This window comes from Triticum dicoccoides, chromosome 5B (genome assembly GCF_002162155.2).
Source record: "Triticum dicoccoides isolate Atlit2015 ecotype Zavitan chromosome 5B, WEW_v2.0, whole genome shotgun sequence".
Taxonomy (NCBI): domain Eukaryota; kingdom Viridiplantae; phylum Streptophyta; class Magnoliopsida; order Poales; family Poaceae; genus Triticum; species Triticum dicoccoides.
Window position 1 is genome coordinate 692,955,087 of NC_041389.1, and position 19,391 is coordinate 692,974,477.

Genomic DNA, 19,391 nt, shown 5'->3' on the forward strand with positions numbered 1-19,391 from the left:
CGGAGCGCGAGGAGGACGACGCCGACGTCGAGATCGCGGGCATCGAGCCCGAGATCCTGCGCCTCTCCTCCAGCTTCCTCCACCTCCGCGTCTTCCGGGGCCACGACGCGCAGCCGACCGGGACAGGGCCGCGGGCGAGGGGGGGAGGCCTCGCCCCCCTCGATCTGGACGGGGCCGTGGCCTGCCTCCACCACCGCCAGCCCGCCGCCGCGACGCGCCTTGCCGGCCGACGCCTCCGCTGCCCCGCCGCTAATACAGGAGCCCAGCAGCGCCTCCCTCCCTGGAGGAGCCGCTCCCGCCCAGCAGCGCATCCCTCCCTGGAGCAGCCGCTCCCGCCTAGCAACGCCGCCGCCCGAAGCTGCGCCGGCGACCCGTCCAGAGGCAGGTAGCGACCACTCCTCCCTCCTTCCTCCCTCCCTCTCTCTTTCCTCACCCTCTCCCTCCTCCCTCCTTCCTCCCTCCCTCTCTCTTTCCTCACCCTCAAGTTTTTTTCCTGATTACTTGCTGTAGACTTGATATTGTGAGAATATAATGATGATTATTTCTTGATGAGTCCTGCTGCATGATTTCCATTGAAGTATTTCTGTTTATTGTTCTCATGTTGCCAACTCCATATATTTCTAGGTTATTACCTGTCATTTTTGGTAATATATACTGCAAGTTCATACATATTGCAAGGTCATACGTATTTCAAGTCCATATATACTGCAAGGTCATGCGTATTTCAACTCCACATATATTGCAAGTCTGCAACCTGCATTTTAGAAAACAACATGCAAGGTTGCCTGCATATATTTGTGTTGCATACTCCTGTTAGTGTTCATGTCTATCATTGGTTACACTAGGTTCTGGGATGGTACAGTACAGTGTTTTCAGGTAGTGGGGATTGCTAGGAGCATGTCCTTCTCTTGGGACATTGATAACCATCTTTGTAGTTTCTGAGTAATATGGTAGCCATCTCAGTACTTTGGATGGAGTAGTTTGTAAAAACTGGGTTTAATCTCCTGTGACAATTAATACAGTTTCATAATGTTAGCTAATTTTTGCTTCATTCCTTAAGGCATTATTAGTTTCTTCTTGTTACTCCTTGTATTGATGAGAGAGAAAATGATGGATGATGAATATTGGTACTACTACAGGTGCACACACACAGTTGTTCTACGGATTGATGCTACGGCTGTACTGCAGGTACACACACATTCAGTTAACTCTAGCTGTTGTATAGATTGCTGCTACTGCTGTACTCCAGATTGATTACTGAATCTTGACATTGATCATTATACTGCTTATGTTACATTGGGAAATTTGGCATTTCTGAATTTAGTCAGCACTTATTGCAAAATGTTAACCACAGAATAATCCAATTTATGTACTGCTTATGTTACATCTGGAAACCAAGAATGTGGTGGGTTAAATTTTTCAAAGCCAAAATTACTCCTATGGGATTATAAATTAAGGAACTACCTATATGGATAGTGCAAAGGAGACTATTTAGGACAAAATACTCCTAGCTGTAGTCCCTAGAATATTCAGTCAGAAGATGCTCAAATGTAGACGGTGCTGAGCATGCATGATTGTTTCCTGGGTCAAATTTAGATGGTGTTTGCCAATAGAGAGGGAGACGTGTATTTTTTGAATGAAAAAAGTGATGTGTTGATCTGCTGCTGCTATTGTAATTCAGTTGATTTGCTGCTATTGTAATTCAGATCATCATCTGCTGCTATTTCTCCTGCTGCTATCACTATTGATCTGCTGCTTTTTTTGGAACGTAGACGCTAGAGGCGTCCAACTTTAAATTAAAGCCACTAGGCAGCATCCACACAAAGTTTAAAACATACAAACCAAACAAAGGTAAAACATCGGGCCTCTCATCTCGGCAAAGTCTGAGTTTCTTATGCCTGTGCATAATGGTATAATTATGGCGGTTCTTTGGATTTTTATGTATTCTGGAGTATACTTACATTAACAGGTTTGAGAGTGCATAAACTAGGAATTTTTCATACTGGTGATTAGTTGGTTCAGAATAGAGCTGACCAGACGTCTGTTTGTACTGTCGTTCAATGAGGAAGCGCAGACACTTCTTTTAAAGAAATACAAGACTATCATGTAATAATTTGTCCTCTAAACTTCCTCAGTTACAACTGTAGACTATCAAATGTTTGAGGTCTGCTCTCGGGGTTTCTAGCTTCTTATGTAGTCATGTCGTCAGTTAGCATGATGACCTATCGAGAACTTGCTCGCTCTGCGGTTATTCTAGCCATGTCGTCAGTTAGATCTATCATTCCAATTGCTGTTTCATTCCTTTAAAATGCTTTGTCTAACTATTATGTGCTTATGGCAGGGGATCTCGGACATTTAAAATGCTTGGTTTATGGGATCTTTATATCGGTGGGGGTGTATCATCCATCATTGTTTGTTTTAGATTTAATCTGGTACAAAGCAACCTTCTTTTCCTCTTTTATAAGCTAAAAATGGTGGTTGTGAGACAAATTATTCTATAAGACGCATGTGAAGAATTCTGACGAACTCTATAGTTACAGTATGCGATGTATTTTTTTTAGGAAAGCCTTCACATTCCATTGTCGAACATTGGCATGAGAGAGGGATTTGACGGCTATAGTGGAAAAGAATTAGGATAAACACCAGACAATCAGCATGGAAGATGTGTTTATGAACGACATATGGAGTGAACATAATGGCGATATTCGAGCCTTTCACTGTTGAGTTCTTTCTTCCCCGGTCTTTGTGTTGATTGCCTTCTTTTGGATTTGTTTCATACCAGCAACATGCCAGCATCTATGTCTTGTATATGTCATGTGTTTCGTGAAATTGGACAGTGGAGTCATTGTACTTTTATGTTTAGGATTGCAAGAGCAAAGATGGACTCACTGGCCACTGCGTCATGACCGAAGAACTGATTGAAGGAACATTTCTTCATGGTATATAGCAGCTAATTGTTTAGCCTATTTACTATGCTACCCAGTATAGGGATGACACCATATAGTAAATAGTCGATATGAATTGTGACAGATTCTGTTCCTGCAGGAACTTAGATACCTAGATAGGATTATGCATATATCATATTAGTTATATTATTGTTACTTCCTTGGTCGTAGGAACATATTCATCCAATTAGGCATCTGAAGATGCCTTGACTTATAGTGCAGTTCTCCTAAATTTAGGTGAACAATCTTGAAAAATATTTTACTCTTTCATTCACATTCGAGATGGCAGATCATGCTAACAATCAGTCCATGTGATGATCCATTAATCATTTTGTTGAAAGAGCATTTTCTAAATAAACTGTTCTGTAGTTAGAAGATACATGTGCCTCAATACCATGATGAATCAATTCCACCAGTTTGATCTGTTCTGAATCTGAATGTGTTTGAAAACTACACGTCCTTTCTATTGTCTTACTTTAATAACATCATGTGTTTGAGAGTCAAATATAAAATACATTTTATTCATGTTTAAGTTATATTTTGTACTTCAGTGAGGACCGCTTTTCTCACCTTTTCCTTTCTAATGTTCGCTTTAATTTTCAGTGAACTGACCAGATGCAAGGTACAATGAACTGAAAGAAGAAGGGCATTTTCATCAAAGGAACATTTATTGGTTTGTCCGTTGACGGTTGCCTGAAGGAGGACCAAGACGGCGAGTTAAGATGGGTTGCCTCTAATTCGCCTGTTGCGATTGGGGTGCCTCGCCTCCTTGACACCCTCCTTGAGACTCAACATGAGGCAAGGTGAGCTGCCGTTGGTTCTTAGGTTGAGAAGGTTTGTAAATGATTGAAGTGTTGTGTGTTGGATGATTGTACATTGTTTAACCCAGGAGATTGTAGCCACCACCAGATCCCCCCTCCCCATGTCCTCGTGCTCCTTTTGCCGCGTGCGTCTGCTGCTGCCGTTGGCTGCAGGTTGCCTTGCCTGCAGCTGCTCTGCTGTTCTGCTAGGCGCTGGTACTGCTGTTTCCTGCTGCCGCTAGCTGCTGCTCCTCCTGTTGTTGCTGCTCCATGCACTACTGGCCCGTCGTTGCTACTGCTGAGTGCTGGCCATGGCCGAGCGGCTGTGTGTGCGCGCGCGCGCGCGTGCGTGTGTGTCATGTAACACCCATGTGCTGGAACATTTCATTCCCTTGTGAAATTAATCGTTTATGTGTATGAAACAAAAATGTTCAGTTTTAATGTCCAGTTCACTGCCAATTCTCTTCCTGCTTTTGTCGTGACCATGCAAATCAATTATCCTGTGGATTGACTATGCCTTGCTTACCTTGCATTGGGTTTATTTTGCTGTTTGTGATATAGTAAACTCATCTATCATGGATGGTTACTTTGATTTTTTAGATGTAAACAGTTTCTCAAACCTTCCTACTAACTTGACCATTACCTGCTTAATTACAACGTTTGGACCGGCACCAAGGCGCACAGTCGGCTCACCGCAAGTACACCTACGCCGCCGCCTCCCCAGGGGGCTGCAAGGTGAAGTGGACGGCCGAGGAGAAGCCGCACGGCGGGGCTGGGCTCTCAAGTGGGAGGCGGAGCTCGCCTCCCCCCAACGACGTTAGCTTTGATCACAAGTGGAAGTGGGAGCCCAAGTCCAAGCCTGGTGCCGCCAACAAGGCCAAGACCAAGCTCGAGGAAGCCAGCGAGGATGACAAGAATAAGCCGGCGATGAAGTGCATGCACATCGAGGAGGTCCTCGCCGGCTGCGACGCCATCCGCAAGGTACTCAGTACAAATGATGAACTTTTTTAGGGGGTTTTCAGTAGATTTCCGACTGGTTACAATAGTTTGAAGACTGTAGTGGAATTTCAATATAATGCCAAGTCAACTTACTCAAAGTTTGCATACTGCCAAGTTAATTTACTCCATTCTTAAATGAGTACTCCTAAGTTTCACAGATGCATGAATAGATTTAAGAGAAAGATTGCAGTAGCTTAAAATGGAACTTCACTTCACTGTTTTGTAATATTCAGTAGCTTAAAGATTGCAGTAGATTTTGACTTGGTGCAGTACTGAAACCTGCCTTGTTAGATTGTTAACTTGCATTTATACTTTCTTGATTGTGTTAATTTTTTGGAGTATTGTATCTCATGCTTAGTGCTGCACCAAGATTCAGTATCTTGAACTACTCCAATATTGCTTGAACTACTCCAGGAGATCATCTTAATTCTGTAAATTCTATGGAGTAGTTTTAGTAGTTTTACAGCAACAGTACTCTTGCCTGCATATCCTTTCGTAAAACAATTATTTTATCCTTGACTTTCCTCTACAGTACAGGATGATGACTATTTAATACTGATTCCCTATTCCCACATTTTCTGCCCTCATGTTGCAAGCTCTAAAGCTGCCCCTGCAATTTACCATCACAAGACATGTCTGGGCAGCAAGTCTCCTGTGACGGTTACTTTTAATTCGTCGTTACAATTGTTTGATGGTTTGCTTGTTCCAACCTCGATATCATGGTTTGCTTGTTCCAACCTCGACATCTGCCTTTAGATTCCCGTTGTTGTCTTTGTAGTGGAAGGTACCACCTGGTGGTATGTTGTTATTTTCACTTTGTTCTGAACAAGGCATGTATAGATTTCAGATTTTAGTTCCTATCTCTCTGTCATAAAAACTAATGTATGGTCCTGTGTTTTATCTCTGATTGTATGAAAGCACCGAGCTTGATTCCGTCTTATAACCTGATGTTCATCTTCAGTCCCATTATGTTTTGCTTCTAACACAATTGGTTGTCTACACATGCTATTCCTGGGCTCTTACTGACAAATTATTACGTGGTTTTGTCTAAACGTTCTGACCGGCACCCTCGCGCTACGGCGCGAACCCGATCTAGTATAAGATATAACCCACCTAATATACATCCAATCCGATCCAAGAATGGCTGCAATACCATCACGGCGGCCCTGCTGGCGCAGTCGTGGGTCACGGGCTTGACGAAGGCGGGCCAGAGGATGCCGTGGATCCGGCGCTGGAGCTCCTCCGCCTTTTGTTTGGCGGCGGCGGCAACGACGGCGGCGGCCCTCTCCTCGTCGGTCGGCCCTTTCCAAACAGCGTATGCCTCGTACACTCCGCGGTAGCCGCGCTGCTCTGAGCCCTTGAGGTAGTTGGGCTGCTCCGGGAGGCCGGCGACGCGGCCGGACCGCCGGAGCTCGCCGGGGCCCGGGGCCTTGCGCTTCTGCGGCACCGAGGCAGCGGGCCAGTCATCATATAAGAGGGGAGAAGAGGAAACGGGAGACCGGAGGCAAGGAAGAAGAAGGGGGAGGATCTGACGAACCGGCCTGGGGTTGGGGTTGGGCTTGGGCCTAGCGGCGGCGGAGAGGTGGTGCAGGCGCAGCTCCTCCAGCTTCCGGCGGTTCTCCTCCACCTGCCTCCGGCGCTGCTCCTCGTACGAGTTCGATTCCGCCATTCCCTTCTCGATTCTGCTTCCTTGCCTCCTTCTCGACTCTGCTCGGGAGGTGGAGCAGGGAATGGGGGACGGCAGCAGACTCGTCAATTCACAATTCAAGGCAGCAGCACACAGCCAACCACCCACCCTCGGCTCTCGCGGTTATTGCGATTCCCTCGGTTTCAATATTTTTTTTCGGGGAACTTTAGAGAGCTTTATTTAGGCCTTGTTTGGAGTCACTCTGACTCCGCAATTCTGCTCCGGAGCGGCCGGGGCTATAATTGAAAATCAGGGAGCAGCTAATTCCTTGCTCCACAGATCCTTGGATTTTTAGAAGTTGTTGGATTGCCGAACAGGCACTTAAATGAAGGCATTCGCTGGACAGTCAGCCAGAAGGCTACTGACCAGGAAGCTAGGAGTGGAGTCCAGCCAGCTTTCAGTCCCATTCAGCGAACATGCACGCTTAGCACACAAATGTGCAGGACTGTTAGCGGATCGAGTTACATGGGTAATACTGAATGAAAAAAAACTATCGGAAAGCTCTCTAACTTCAGCTAGAATGGGTGCTACGATCGAGCGATCGGTGGAGCCAGAGTTCTAGAGGTCAACTGCCTCTAGACAGTCGGATTCCAGTTGCACATGCGTGTAGCCGCGGAGCCGGGCGAAGATGGTACCCTCTCGGATGGAGAGCACCTCAACAATGAACAGATCTATGACCCCTAGCTGGGGTTTGCACCATGCACCCAGGAAAGTCGAGGAAGAACGGGCTAGGCCTCCAATGCATGCAGTGTCTGTGTCTCGATGGATCGCTGCATCAGTGTTGATCTTGACTTAGTTTCCTTCAGGAGGTCGCCAGCCATGGCCCGGCATAGGTATGAAAACCTGTCCGGGTATATCCAACAATGCAAGATCTTCTCGAATTCTTCTAACCGAGCTGGCAGGATCAATGATCTCCTGATCATGCGTGCGTCTGTTGTGGGACATCCAGATCGCCCACATAACCATAATGATCGTGGCGCGGTCTTTGTCAGAAAACCGCTGATCACACAATATGTCTCTTGTCCATGAATTGGGGTGGAGCCGTTGAAGTCTGATTTCAAAGAGCAGCATCGCCTCCTCCCAGAATCGCCTTGCATGAGAACAATGGATTGGTGCATGCATGAGGTCCTCGTCCATTGCAACGCACAACTTACATATACTGGTTTCTTTGATGTGTCGGTGTTTGAGCGTGCACTCATCAGGGATTATTCACGGACCACTCTCCACCAAAAAACCCTAACTTTAGGGACCACTTTTAGCTTCCAAAGAGCATTCCACATCTGTTGTTCGTTCGTTGATGGTTCCGCTATCTGCCCTTCTTCTAGAGCTAAACACTCTTTTTGACTCACTAGAGCTCGATATGCCATTTTAACAGAGTAGATGCCAGATCTTTCGTGTGCCCATGCTAAGTAGTCTGCACCGCCGCCTTGTCTGAGAGGAATATTCAGAATTGCCTCAGCATCCGGCGCGATGGAAGTCGAGCGAATGAGATCACGTTTCCAGGTTCCATTCTCATGATCAATGAGTCCCCCTACTGTGAGAATCGGGGTATTGAGAGGCCTGAATAATGGTGTCATGGTGACAGTCGATGGGATCCATCGATCGTTCCAAACCGAAGTGGACGCTCCATCACCGATCCGCTTGATGAGACCAACCTTGAGAGCTTCTCGTCCGGTAACGATGGCTCGCCAGGTGGCTGATGCTGATTTCGGGGTGGTGGCTTGCATGAAATCCGAGTCCGAAAATATCTCCCCTTCATCACTCTAGTACACAGGGCCTCCGGATTCGTCATGAACCTCCAACCGTGTTTCCCTAGCAGGGCCAGGTTGAACTGTCGAAGGTCGCGGAAGCCCATCCCTCCCTTAACTTTAGGTGTAGCAAGTTTGTCCCACGCTATCCAGTGCAAGGAACGCCGATTAAGCGAACTCCCCCACCAATATTTTGCCATACTCGATCTCAAATTCTTGCACACCTTTTTTGTAAGGAGAAAACAGGTCATACTGAAAGTTGGTATTGCCTGAGCGATGGATTTGATCAAAGTCTCTCTACCTGCACAAGCAAACAATCTTTCTGACCAGCCCTGCATCTTGTCCCTTGCCCTGTGTACTATGTGGTCGAACGTGCCGCTGGTGATTCTTCCAACAACAGTGGGTAGGCCAAGATATCTTTCTGAAAAATCTTCTGAGTGAACATTTAGGATCTGTTTCAGATTTCCTTTGAGAGTTGTCAGCATATTGGGACTGAAGTAAATAGAACTTTTTGCTCTGTTGACACATTGGCCGGAAGCCTCTCCATAATTCCCGAGGATCTCATTTAGTCGAGATGCACTCTCTGTACTCGCCTTGATGAAGATCAGACTATCATCAGCGAACAACAAGTGACTCACCCACGGCGTTCTGAAGCTTACTCGAATACCATGATCAATATAGTTCCCGTAGTACTTCAGCAGCGAAGAGAATCCTTCGGCACATAACAGGAATATATATGGTGATATGAGACAGCCATGCCGAAGGCCTCTGAAGGTGGTAAAGTAAGGCATCAACTCCCCGTTAACTCGAACAGAGAATCAAACTGAGGTAACACATTTCATAATTAGTCTTACCAGGTTGCCGGCAAAACCAAGTCTCAAGAGCATGGCCTCAAGAACTCGATGCGGTCTTACACCTTCATCATGTTCAGCTTGATGGCGCACGAGTAGCTTCGCCCTTTCTTTCGTCTCTTCATCATATGAACACTTTCGTATGCCACCAGCACATTGTCCGTGATCAAACGACCCGGGACGAAGGCACTTTCTTCTTCACTGACAATCTTGTCCATACATGGCCTCAGCGATTGTTGATCGCTTTGACAACAATTTTGTAAAGGACTGGGCATAATGCAATGGGCCGATATTGTGAAATACTTTGTGGGTGACGTACCTTTGGAATTAACGTAATGGAAGTATCGTTTAGTCCAGCTGGTAGCTCACCACCATTCAAAAAATCTAGCACCGCCGGAATTATATCATGTTTCAATAGGTTCCAGTGGCGCTGATAAAACCCCGAGGTGAATCTGTCTACTCCGGGCGCCTTTGACGACGCCATTTGGAAAAGAGCAGTGGTTATCTCCGAGGCTTCATATGGTTTAGACAGCAAGTCATTCATAGCTGGTGTAACCCGGCTGGGTACATGTGATAACAAATCATCACTATTGGTAAAACCTTGGGATGTGTATAGTGCTTGGTAGAAAGCAAGAATTTCCTCCTTATCTTCATCTCCCGAGGTGCAAACCGAGCCATCCGATCGCTGCAGATTCGCAATCTTGTTGATGTGTTTTCGTTGCTTTGCTTGCGCCTGAAAATAAGCCGTGTTCCGACCCCCTTCACGCAGCCAGGGGACACGAGAGTGTTGTTTCAACCATATCTCCTCTAGTCGTAGCGCTTCTCTGAGCTTTGACATGGTAACCTTCTCCTCATCAGATGGGTCACGTCCCACAGATTGGCAACATAGTCTATCAAGCCTGTTTTGGAGTTGCCTGACATTTCTGCTCAAGCACCCAAACTCACGGACACCCCATGGTGCTAGTTTACGTTGTAGGGCTTCAAGAGAGTCCATTACACCATATAAACCTAGTTGACGAGCTTGTTCACGCCAAGTGTCAGAAACCAGCTGCTCATAGTCACTATGGGACTGCCATACATTCTCGTAGCGAAAGGGTTTATACACCATGTGAATTGTTGTTGTAGTTTTGCCGCCGTAGATCGACCAACACGAAGCAGTGGTCCGATTCTACTGAGCACATATGGCGCACACGAGTGTGTTCAAACCTCTGTCTGAATTCCTCGTTGGCAAAGGCCCGATCCAGCCGGGCTTTAACATTAGCATCTCCAGATTGCCGGTTGTCCCAAGTGTACGGAACTCCCGACCAGCCAAGATCCTGGAGAGCACAGTCGTCCGTAGCGTCGCGAAAAGCTCTCATTTGCCAGTCCGGTCGTGCTGCACGACTAAAATGCTCGCTCCCATAAAGGGTTTTGTTAAAATCACCCATACATAACCACGCTGAATGTGGCAGACCATGTAGGGTACGGAGGAACCGCCAACTGTGATGTCTATTTTCAGCTCTTGGCGCTCCATAGAAGCTAGTAAATCTCCAAGTAGTAGAGTTATCAAGGGCATCGCGCACCACAACATCAATGTGGGCCAAACTGTAGTTCTTGAGCTTGACAGAAACATCTTTGGACCAATAGAGACCGATTCCCCCACTGAGCCCATCGCTGTCCACTGCGAAACAGCCAGCAAACCCCAAGGTCTGCTTCAAATTCTCAACACATATCCTATTGATCTTCGTCTCCATAACAAAGACCAACATGGGCCCTTCTCGCTTCACAACATTGTGAAGCTCGCGAACTACCTCGGGGTTCCCAAGCCCCCAGCAGTTCCAGCTTAGGCAGATCATTGGGACGGGCAGGGCTGTCCAACAGCCTCTGCCGAAGTTCCTGAATTACTTGGTGTGGGCTTCTTCTTTTTCGGTTCTGTCACCACATCATCATCCTCCTTGCCATCGCCCTCATGAGGCATAGGCGTCTCCATGGTATCCTTCCCATCACTATCTGTTGCAGCGTGGTTCGTGAGGAGAGGAAGATCCACTCTGCGATAAACTTGTGTGGGAGGCCCTCCTTTCCGCTTAGGTGCAGTTTTCCATTTCATGGGTGAGGTTACCTCCGCTCCACCATTTGCTGCAGTGCTAGAGTTCCTGATATCATTCTTGCTTGATTTTGCCGGTTGGGGTTTAGAAGAACTCTCAGAGGATGCAACTCCTTTTTTCTCTTCCTGCGACCTGAGTCCTTTGCCAAACGGCAGATCTCCGTTTTCATCTCTTGTGCCAGGCGTCGGGCAGAATAGATCAGAGGCCTAGACGACCACAGGAAAAGAAGAAGTGGGGTATGTTTTCATATTGGATGTCAAAAGGATCTGTGGTACCCCTCCTTGCAGAATCAATCAAAATCCATCTCCTGAGAGGTTTGGCTACATCCAGAGTCACCCGGGCTCGCAGATAGCCGCCCTCATGATCGAAGTGGATTGAAGTGGCCTCCTTATCGATCTGTTTTGCAATAGCTTTGCACCATGTGTCGTTCCGCAGATTGAATGAGAGATTAACAACGCGAGCCCAAACATTTAATTTGTCAAACTTAAGCTCCGAAGGGCACATGCACTCATCGAAATCCGACAGTACAACTATGTTTTTGCTGATGTGCCATGGGGATCCATCCCACACACGATCACGGTCGTGTCGTGTAGGGAATTCCGCGACGAACATGTTCTCCCCTACTATGCGGAACACCAGGCCCTTACGGTTTCCCCATGCAGGCCGGAGCGCGTTGGAGATGGTGTTGATGTGGAGTTTGTTGCGATGAAGGATCTTCCCGGCCACCATCCACCTCTCTGGCGCCTCCTCAACGCGATCATCTAGCACCAGTGGCGTTGCCTCCTCCTCGGAGATATCGAGTTTTCCTATCTGTTCCTCCAAGCGCGCTCTGGTTGATCTAGGCGACGAAGCGCCCCTCGCCGCCGCTGCCGGACGATGTCGCCATCTCCGGCCGGCGGAAGTCCCGGTGCGCCCCGCCGATCTGAACCGCGGGCGCCGTCAGGTCTGCCAAACCCTAGTCGCCAGAGCTTTTAGGGTTTACGGAATTTCTTTGTACCCTTTGTGCCCCTCTGCCGTCAGGCCTATTGCCTAGGCCTCCAGCGGTAGGCTGTTATACCCTTCAGAGCATACAGAAGTACATGTATAACACGATTGAGAAGATTTTCATAACAGTATACTTCCATATGTGGTGCAGAAAAAAAAAGGACAAATACATGCATGAAAATGGAGTGAAGTCTGCTTTGAATCCTCAGGTTGTAGAGCGCGACGCAAACAAACCCCAATGCCTAAATCCCTGAAATCCATAGCCTGTACTCATCGATCCCGATTAGTTTAGACCCTAAATCCACCGTAGACATGTTTGGAACCACAATCCTGGGCGGGATGGGCATGCATGTTTATGTGGCAAGTACACCTCCATCTTGCTCCTCTCTGAAATTATCTCAAACACCTTCTCTGCACCTACTGCCGCATGCACCAGACCGCGGGCCACCGTAGCTCACCAATGCTTCCTGGGACTCCAAGCCGCTTGGAAGTAGGTTGCTTGCGCGGCTGCAAGCACGGCGGCGGTCACCCGCCACGCTCATCAAGTCGGGCCGCTCCTAGCAGACAGATGTCTACAGCCTCGCCCGCGATGAGACATCCGGGGCACCTCCGCCGTGTCCAGTCACAAGCTCCGGAGGTCTTCATCCTCCGCCGCAGCGCACTAGAGGTCTACAGCCTCGCCCGCGATGAGACTGCTGACCTCCGACGTCTTCAAGTCTATTCTCACCAGAGGACTCGAGAGCCGGTCGGACGGCAGCACGACCTCGAGGCGAGCGCCGAGCGGTGGCGCCGGCCGCCGCCACGGGTGCCATGAACATGGCGCGGCGTGGCGAGTAGGAGCAATGGATGGAGTTGGTTCCGTGGGGCAGCCGTTAAGGGTGCAGCAGCAGGGCAGTTCATCTGACACCCTACGGGGGACGCGGATTTTTTCCTTCGCGTTCCATTCACAGCGTAAATCCAGTCCGCTAGCGAGCGCGTCTGGATTCGCGTTGCATGCAGGCCAGGGCCCAGTGGGACCGCACATTGCTCTCGTATTCTCCCGTATACCAGTTTACCACGCCTCCATCCCACCGTATTCCACAGTGTTGAGTATATTGTGTACGTATATATGTGTGTGTAGGGCCCACCTCCTGTTTCCTTGTATAGTTGAGGTTGTGGCCCACCTCTGTACTTATATATACGTGACTGGTGCACCGATCAATACATCGAGATTGCACAGCCCATAACTTGTCCTTCTACACACAGTAGCTAGCCCACCCCCTTTCCCCCACCACTGCATTATCCCTTCTTCTTCATTTGTCTCTAGTGAACCAGAGCATTCCGATCAGGAGCTTTTCTTTCTCAGCAACAATGGCGCCTAGGAGCGGCTACACAGGAGATGTAGGAAGCTCAATCACGTCCATGGATCTAAGCCAGGGAAGTGTTGAATCGAGTGAATCTCTTCAGATCTGTGCATTTGTCCTAGATTGACCATATCGGATGCCAAAGCCAATCTCCCAAGAATAAAGATTGTAAAATTCAAATGCCTCTGCAAGTGAGTCGAACTCTCTTCCAATCTCAGGGGCGACCACTTGTCCAGACTTCCTTTGAACAAAGTCACGCATTGCTTTTTCGAGCGCACAGACCCTTCCCTGTTTAGGCTGACGCTGATCTGGTATTTTCCCACGACGTATCCTGCAAAAAAATTGAATGTAAACTTCTCAGGGAAAGCCTCAGTTCTGTGAATAAGCTCTGCATTTTCAAAATCTGTCAGACCACATGATTATTCAGATATAAAACTAACCAGACAGCACCTACAGCAGTATTAAGTTACTGGGGTTCAGCTCTAATTCATTAGATATGGTTACTGGATTATACGAGATATTCTGATAAGCTTATACTAAAAGTTCAGTGTAGAATTCAGTTAACGAGATAGAAGCGGGACCTAAATTCAGTCAAAATATATATGTCGCCTACAAGTACAGAACAGAAATTGGGATGAATCGGTACTCTTAAATATATTAAAGATTAACACTTATCAGGAATTTTTCTTTGTAAAAATAGCAGGAATTTAGTTGTCTTTTACACACAGTACAAGATATCAATTTCAGTCCAGTATGCAAGTATGCAACTCCTTCAAATCCGAACCAAGAAAGCAATCTGAGCTATGACATTCGGGCAAACATATAGAGCTTTTTAAGGAGCATGTGGTTACCTTCTCTTCCATGGACATTGGTGAGGACCAGATTGGTCTGATTGAACCTGGTTTGGCGTGGTGGTTTGTTGTTCCAGCTCTGCTGTTGGAGGTGATGCAATCTCTGACAGCGGCGACTCCAATGAATCGTCTACTGACCAAGTGTATCCATCGAACTCTCGCGGCGGCGACTGGAGCTGGAGTTCGTCGTTCTCAAAGTTCACCTCGGCCGTCGGCATCAGCAATAGGGGAAGTCGGATCTGTTCTGGTGGGAGGTGACTGAAATTGATGCTTGGTGTGGATCCCGCCCCCGCAATGGTTTTCGTCCTCTGTCGAATCTGTCACACCCTCATCCTCTTCTTCTTCTTGCTGGGTCCAACTGAGCTTTGGATCTTGGGAAGGGATGGAGGAGAAGCTGCCGCCAAGTTTGGCTTTCCTGCCACCAAGTCTACAATCTCAAGGTTTAAAATATACTTCACTCCATGAAAATGGGACAATTTTTCTTTATTGTTGGGCCAAATTTTTTTTAGCTTGCAAGTCAACCTATTTTTGAACGACAATTTACAGATCCGTCGCCAATATTCGTAGGAATATATTTTATTTTTTTGAAACCTAAAAAAAATCATTTTGATTTTTTTTTTGAAATAGGGCTACATGTAGCCTGGCCTACACAACTTTGCTTCCAAACAAACAAATATATTGGCCCGGTTCGTTAGAGCAAAAATACTAGTAGAGCCAATTCCTGGCTGTGTTACTGTCACGTCATTTATACCTGATCTAAGAGAAACTACTCCCTCCGTTCCGATTTACTCGTCATGATTTTAGTTCAAATTTGCACTAAAACCACAACGAGTAAATCGGAATGGAGGGAGTATATAGCAGAGTCGCCATCGCCATCAGTCATATGGAGCGCGCTCTCCATATGGAGGCCGCGGTGACTGTGCGCAAACACAAACTCTCCATATCTCGGTCCTCATAATTATTTTTTCAGTTTTCTCATATTCAAACACTTTGATTCCTTCCAAAATTAAACGTTTGGCACTTCAAGCAATGGACATAGCTTTTGACAAGTTGCATGAATAAAAACATAACCAACGGCATGCCCAAATCTCATGCCGTTGTTGTGTGCACCGTCCCCTCCCCCGACGTTTGCACCGTTCCGTCTTCTAGCGTGTGCATTGTGCTCTTCTTCGAGGTTCCTTGAACGACGATGATATCACGTGTCTTCGTCCAAAATTGTTGAGCCACTGGATGCATTGTGCTCGTATATATCCATCACAATGAACTGATTCTGGTTGTTCAGGTGGTCGCTCCTCGACTCTGGATTTGGCGCGAACACACACACCTCGAGCCGCCGCTCCTCGACTTTGAATTTGGAGCGAACACACACGCCTCAAGACGCCAAAGGTGCGGACACTCCTGGCCCCCTGGAACTCCATTCTCCGCGAGCTTCCGGCAATGGATTCATGCAGAGAGCCAGCCGAAGCGTGGGTATCCTCCCGAGACCGGCGGAGAGCCAGCCGGAGCTTGGGCATCCTCCCGGGACCGACAGAGAACCGGGATAAAAAAATCCAGCCGAAGCTCCATATATGTGTCATGGAAGATCTTCTCTTTGGTACGTTATAATCCACAATCCAGTCATCATCGTATGTATACAGTCAGTCTAACCGCCGGGCCGGGATAAAATTCTTATCCCTGCGCCCATTTAGCCACCAAATGAAACAACTTTGTGTTCGAATTCGAATCACCATCTTGCAACCATCGAACCCAATCATTTTAGTAGCCGGAAACAAACAGGAACAGCCACGAAAAAGTAATGCACTCGAGACCATCGTCAGGCTAGAATCATTCAGTAGTTCAAGCCATACAAGGTCTGCACCACGCGCTGTTACCTCCTACTCCCATCTGGTCCAGGTTAAAAATCCCGCTACACCGAGACTGAGAGCGCGACGACTCTACATTCATGCAACCAGCACAAAACTGCATTAGCCGAGTCTCCAGCATCATCGAAGAAATTGCTTCTCTAACAAACTGCAAAAGTAACAAACATATTTGACATGTCAGCATTTTTACGGATAGATCAGAATTGTATACAAGAGCATTTTATTTAGTATGCTATAAGTACAAAACTGCTGATTGATGAGCCTAAGGGGGCTGATGTTTATATTGGTTATGGAGGGCCTGCACCATATGTTCAAGTACGCTGATTCGCATGGGATGTTCACTCCGCTGGCCAGAAGGGCCTAAAGCACCGCCTGTCATTCTTCGCCGCCGACGTCAAGCCAAACACAGTGGACGTGGCACTCTACTCGGCCATCCTACAGGACTTCGGTGAGGCCTCGGGCCTCAAGATAAACCCCCCAAAATGCACTGCCACACCTATTCGGTGCTCTGTGGAGCAGGCTGATCAACTGAAGTTAGGGCTCGGTTGCCCATTGGGATCGTTCCCCTGCCAGTACCTCGGCCTGCCGCTAACAATCAGAAAACCAACGGCGATGCAATTCCAGATGGCCAGAAGGTTGCCAACGCGGAGCGGTGGAGGGCAGCATACATGGACAAATCTGGAAGACTCATGCTTGTGCAATCTGTTCTTTGCGCAATGTCGATTCATATGATGATGGCACTAGATGTGCCACCTGAGGTCTTGACGAGCATGAACAAGATATATCGGGGCTTCTTTGGGGCAGGGAGCTCGGACACCCACGGAGGGAAGTGTGACGTGGCTTGGCGCACCGTCTGCGCGCCGAAGTGGACTGGAGGACTAGGCCTGCCGGATCTTAAGTGGATGAATGCCGCCTTGAGGGCTCGATGGCTGTGGGTGCAGAGGGTAGACCAGGAGAGACCGTGGGCGGAGTTCGAGATCAATGTCTCAGCTGAATTGCTTGCTGTTTACCGCACGGCCGTATTCATCGAGTGGGCAATGGTGCAGGCTCGTTCTTCTAGGAAGACCGTTGGCTACAGGGAAGACGCATTCAGGAGATTGCTCCTCGGCTCTACAATCGTGTCCCTCCCAGGATCCGGAAAAGCAGGACAACTGGGGACGCTCTGGCTGGGGCTTGGCCTTTGGATGCCAGACCGCGGCTGAGATCTACGAGTACCTAAACCTATGGGAGTTGGTTATCGAGGTGGAGCTAAATCCGGGCGTGGTGGACAAGGTCAGATGGGCATGGGAGACCTCGCGAGCCGAGGAGATCTGCCTACGCGGGTCGATACTTTGGACGTGAAGAAGACCTGGCTGCCACAGTAGTGTGGGACTCCAGAGCGCCGTTGAGATGCATGCTGTTTGCCTGGCTTGCGTATAAGAACAGATGTTGGACCTTGGATCGCCTCGCGCGCCGTGGTCTTCCGTATCAGGAGGCCTGCCCGCTTTGTTGCCAGTTGCCGGAGACGATCAGCCAACTATTGGTATCCTGTGTTTTCGCACGATCAGTCTAGCATCAGGTGCTTCTTGCTTGGGGACAGACAACTTGCTACCTTGGAGTGCTTCGATGCAACCACAGGCAACCGTACGGAAAGATTTTCACACAATTATCTTGCTCGTCTATTGGCAGATATGGAAACACCGCAATGCTATTGTGTTCGATGGGGCAACTACTTCAACTGTTGCCATTCTACAAAGGATTCACGAAGAGGGTAGGACTTGGCAGTTAGCGTGGATATTTGGGTCGGACATGTCTTCTTTCTTTCATAGGTTGCATATAGGTGGAACTTGAGTGAGTAGTTGAGTGTAACTCTGGTTAGTAGCCATCTTGTAGACATGTGGATGGGTTTCTCACCCTTTTTTTTTTATGAATATATGATACGCATGCTTGTGCATATTCTAGAAAAAATTAGCTAGCACAAGTAAGAAAATAAGGTTACGATGCTCGAAATCTCAAACCAATAGGGAAATGGGAGAAAACGGCCAGTGCGTTCCGTGAAAAGATCTAACTCCAGTGCTGGAAGTGCAGTCATGTTTGTTCATAACTCATAAGCAAGTGGGGTTTTTTATCAGCAAACCGAGCTTAGCCAATTATGAAATCGGTGCATGAGCTTAGCCAATTATGAAATCGGTGCATCGGCAAAGATTAAAGAAATATTGAGTTCAAGTATTCAACCTAGGCAAAACAATGGTAAGAACAATGTACCTGCACTCCGATCGAACATTGTGTGGGAAGCACACATCTTCATTACTGTTCATCCTCAGAGTCGTCGGAAGTTCGATCGCTTTCATAGTCTGGGTTTGCTCTGAAAATGTAGACCTGCATCATTTACATAACCAATGAGGTTGCACAATATGCACTTAGCAGTGAGATAAAACGGCCTCCTCATGATTGGGCCTTAAAAGAGTCGCTTCCATTATCTAAAAAGATATAACTGGACAATCAAAGGCCTATGAATGAAATAATTCCTAGAGGCCCTTCTAGATCTGGCTGGAATGAAGGTATGTACAGTAGGGAATCTGAGCTGCAAACTGTGTGTAGAATTAATTGGCAGTCCAAACAGGCCGAATTTCTCATCTATGAATAATCAGACACGGCTCACCAGTCTCAATTATGGATATCGCATATAACCCACTTTATAATTTAAACATAAGACATACAGAAAATATTGAAGTTTGATACTATGCAATGACTCTAGTACGTAGTCTAGTTATTATGTAGAGTTGTAGACATAACAGGTTTTTCTCATGTATATAAACTTAAAGACCATTGTTTGGACAGACGAACGCATGAACGAGTACGAGGCCACCAAGCAACTTTCAGGAATGTCTAAGAATCACAAGGCCGCATTTGGAACACAAGGAATTCCACATGAAAACAAGTTATATATGCACTCAACACTAAATGTGGTGGAGCTCCTAAAAGTAAAAGTAGAACGTTTTTTTACCCATGGAGCCGAGGGCATGCTGAATCTCACCTTGAACTTTGCGCTCTCTATCAGCTGGAAAACCAAGCAATCGCCGTTTTCAAGGTCATGGTGGACGGCAAACTCTCTCCACCCCTTGCTGAGGTAGCAGATGCCCTGTTTGCTGGCATTGCACAGCATGTGGAACTCGACATCCGCCTCATCCACCAAGACGACCGCCTCATCGTGCGCCGGGAGGTGCTTGATGAAGTGCTTCGGGATCATCTGCCACA

The 19,391-nt window shown here is 47.5% G+C and overlaps 4 protein-coding genes across 4 annotated transcripts in view; 1 reads left to right on the forward strand and 3 right to left on the reverse strand.

Moving 5' to 3' along the window:
- Positions 1-6,423, reverse strand: part of LOC119312686 (B3 domain-containing protein Os06g0194400-like) — a 9,487-nt gene extending 3,064 nt beyond the window's left edge. Inside the window, exons 1-2 of the mRNA XM_037588435.1 lie at positions 6,282-6,423; positions 5,898-6,182 (exon numbers count right to left, since the gene is read on the reverse strand). Coding sequence (XP_037444332.1) covers positions 5,898-6,182; positions 6,282-6,413 — 417 coding nt within the window. The 5' untranslated portion in view covers positions 6,414-6,423. The remainder of the gene's footprint in view (positions 1-5,897; positions 6,183-6,281) is intronic.
- On the forward strand, positions 16-5,646 carry LOC119312685. Its single transcript, XM_037588434.1, has 8 exons — positions 16-385; positions 1,140-1,188; positions 2,342-2,432; positions 2,562-2,719; positions 2,864-2,939; positions 3,549-3,748; positions 4,422-4,726; positions 5,282-5,646. Exons 6-8 carry the CDS (start codon positions 3,739-3,741, stop codon positions 5,498-5,500), a joined length of 534 nt encoding a protein of 177 aa, XP_037444331.1. The 5' UTR covers positions 16-385; positions 1,140-1,188; positions 2,342-2,432; positions 2,562-2,719; positions 2,864-2,939; positions 3,549-3,738; the 3' UTR covers positions 5,501-5,646.
- A 7,117-nt stretch (positions 6,424-13,540) lies between the features above and the next one.
- LOC119306686 lies at positions 13,541-14,682 on the reverse strand. Its single transcript, XM_037582844.1, has 2 exons — positions 14,293-14,682; positions 13,541-13,772 (listed from the first exon to the last, which is right to left on the reverse strand). The coding sequence occupies exons 1-2, from the start codon at positions 14,508-14,510 to the stop codon at positions 13,541-13,543; spliced, it is 450 nt and encodes a 149-aa protein (XP_037438741.1). The 5' UTR covers positions 14,511-14,682.
- A 3,758-nt stretch (positions 14,683-18,440) lies between these two features.
- The window catches only part of LOC119306687 (B3 domain-containing protein Os06g0194400-like), a 2,603-nt gene continuing 1,652 nt past the window's right edge, over positions 18,441-19,391 (reverse strand). Inside the window, exons 3-4 of the mRNA XM_037582845.1 lie at positions 19,171-19,383; positions 18,441-18,512 (exon numbers count right to left, since the gene is read on the reverse strand). Of these exons, the coding sequence (XP_037438742.1) occupies positions 18,441-18,512; positions 19,171-19,383 (285 nt within the window). The remainder of the gene's footprint in view (positions 18,513-19,170; positions 19,384-19,391) is intronic.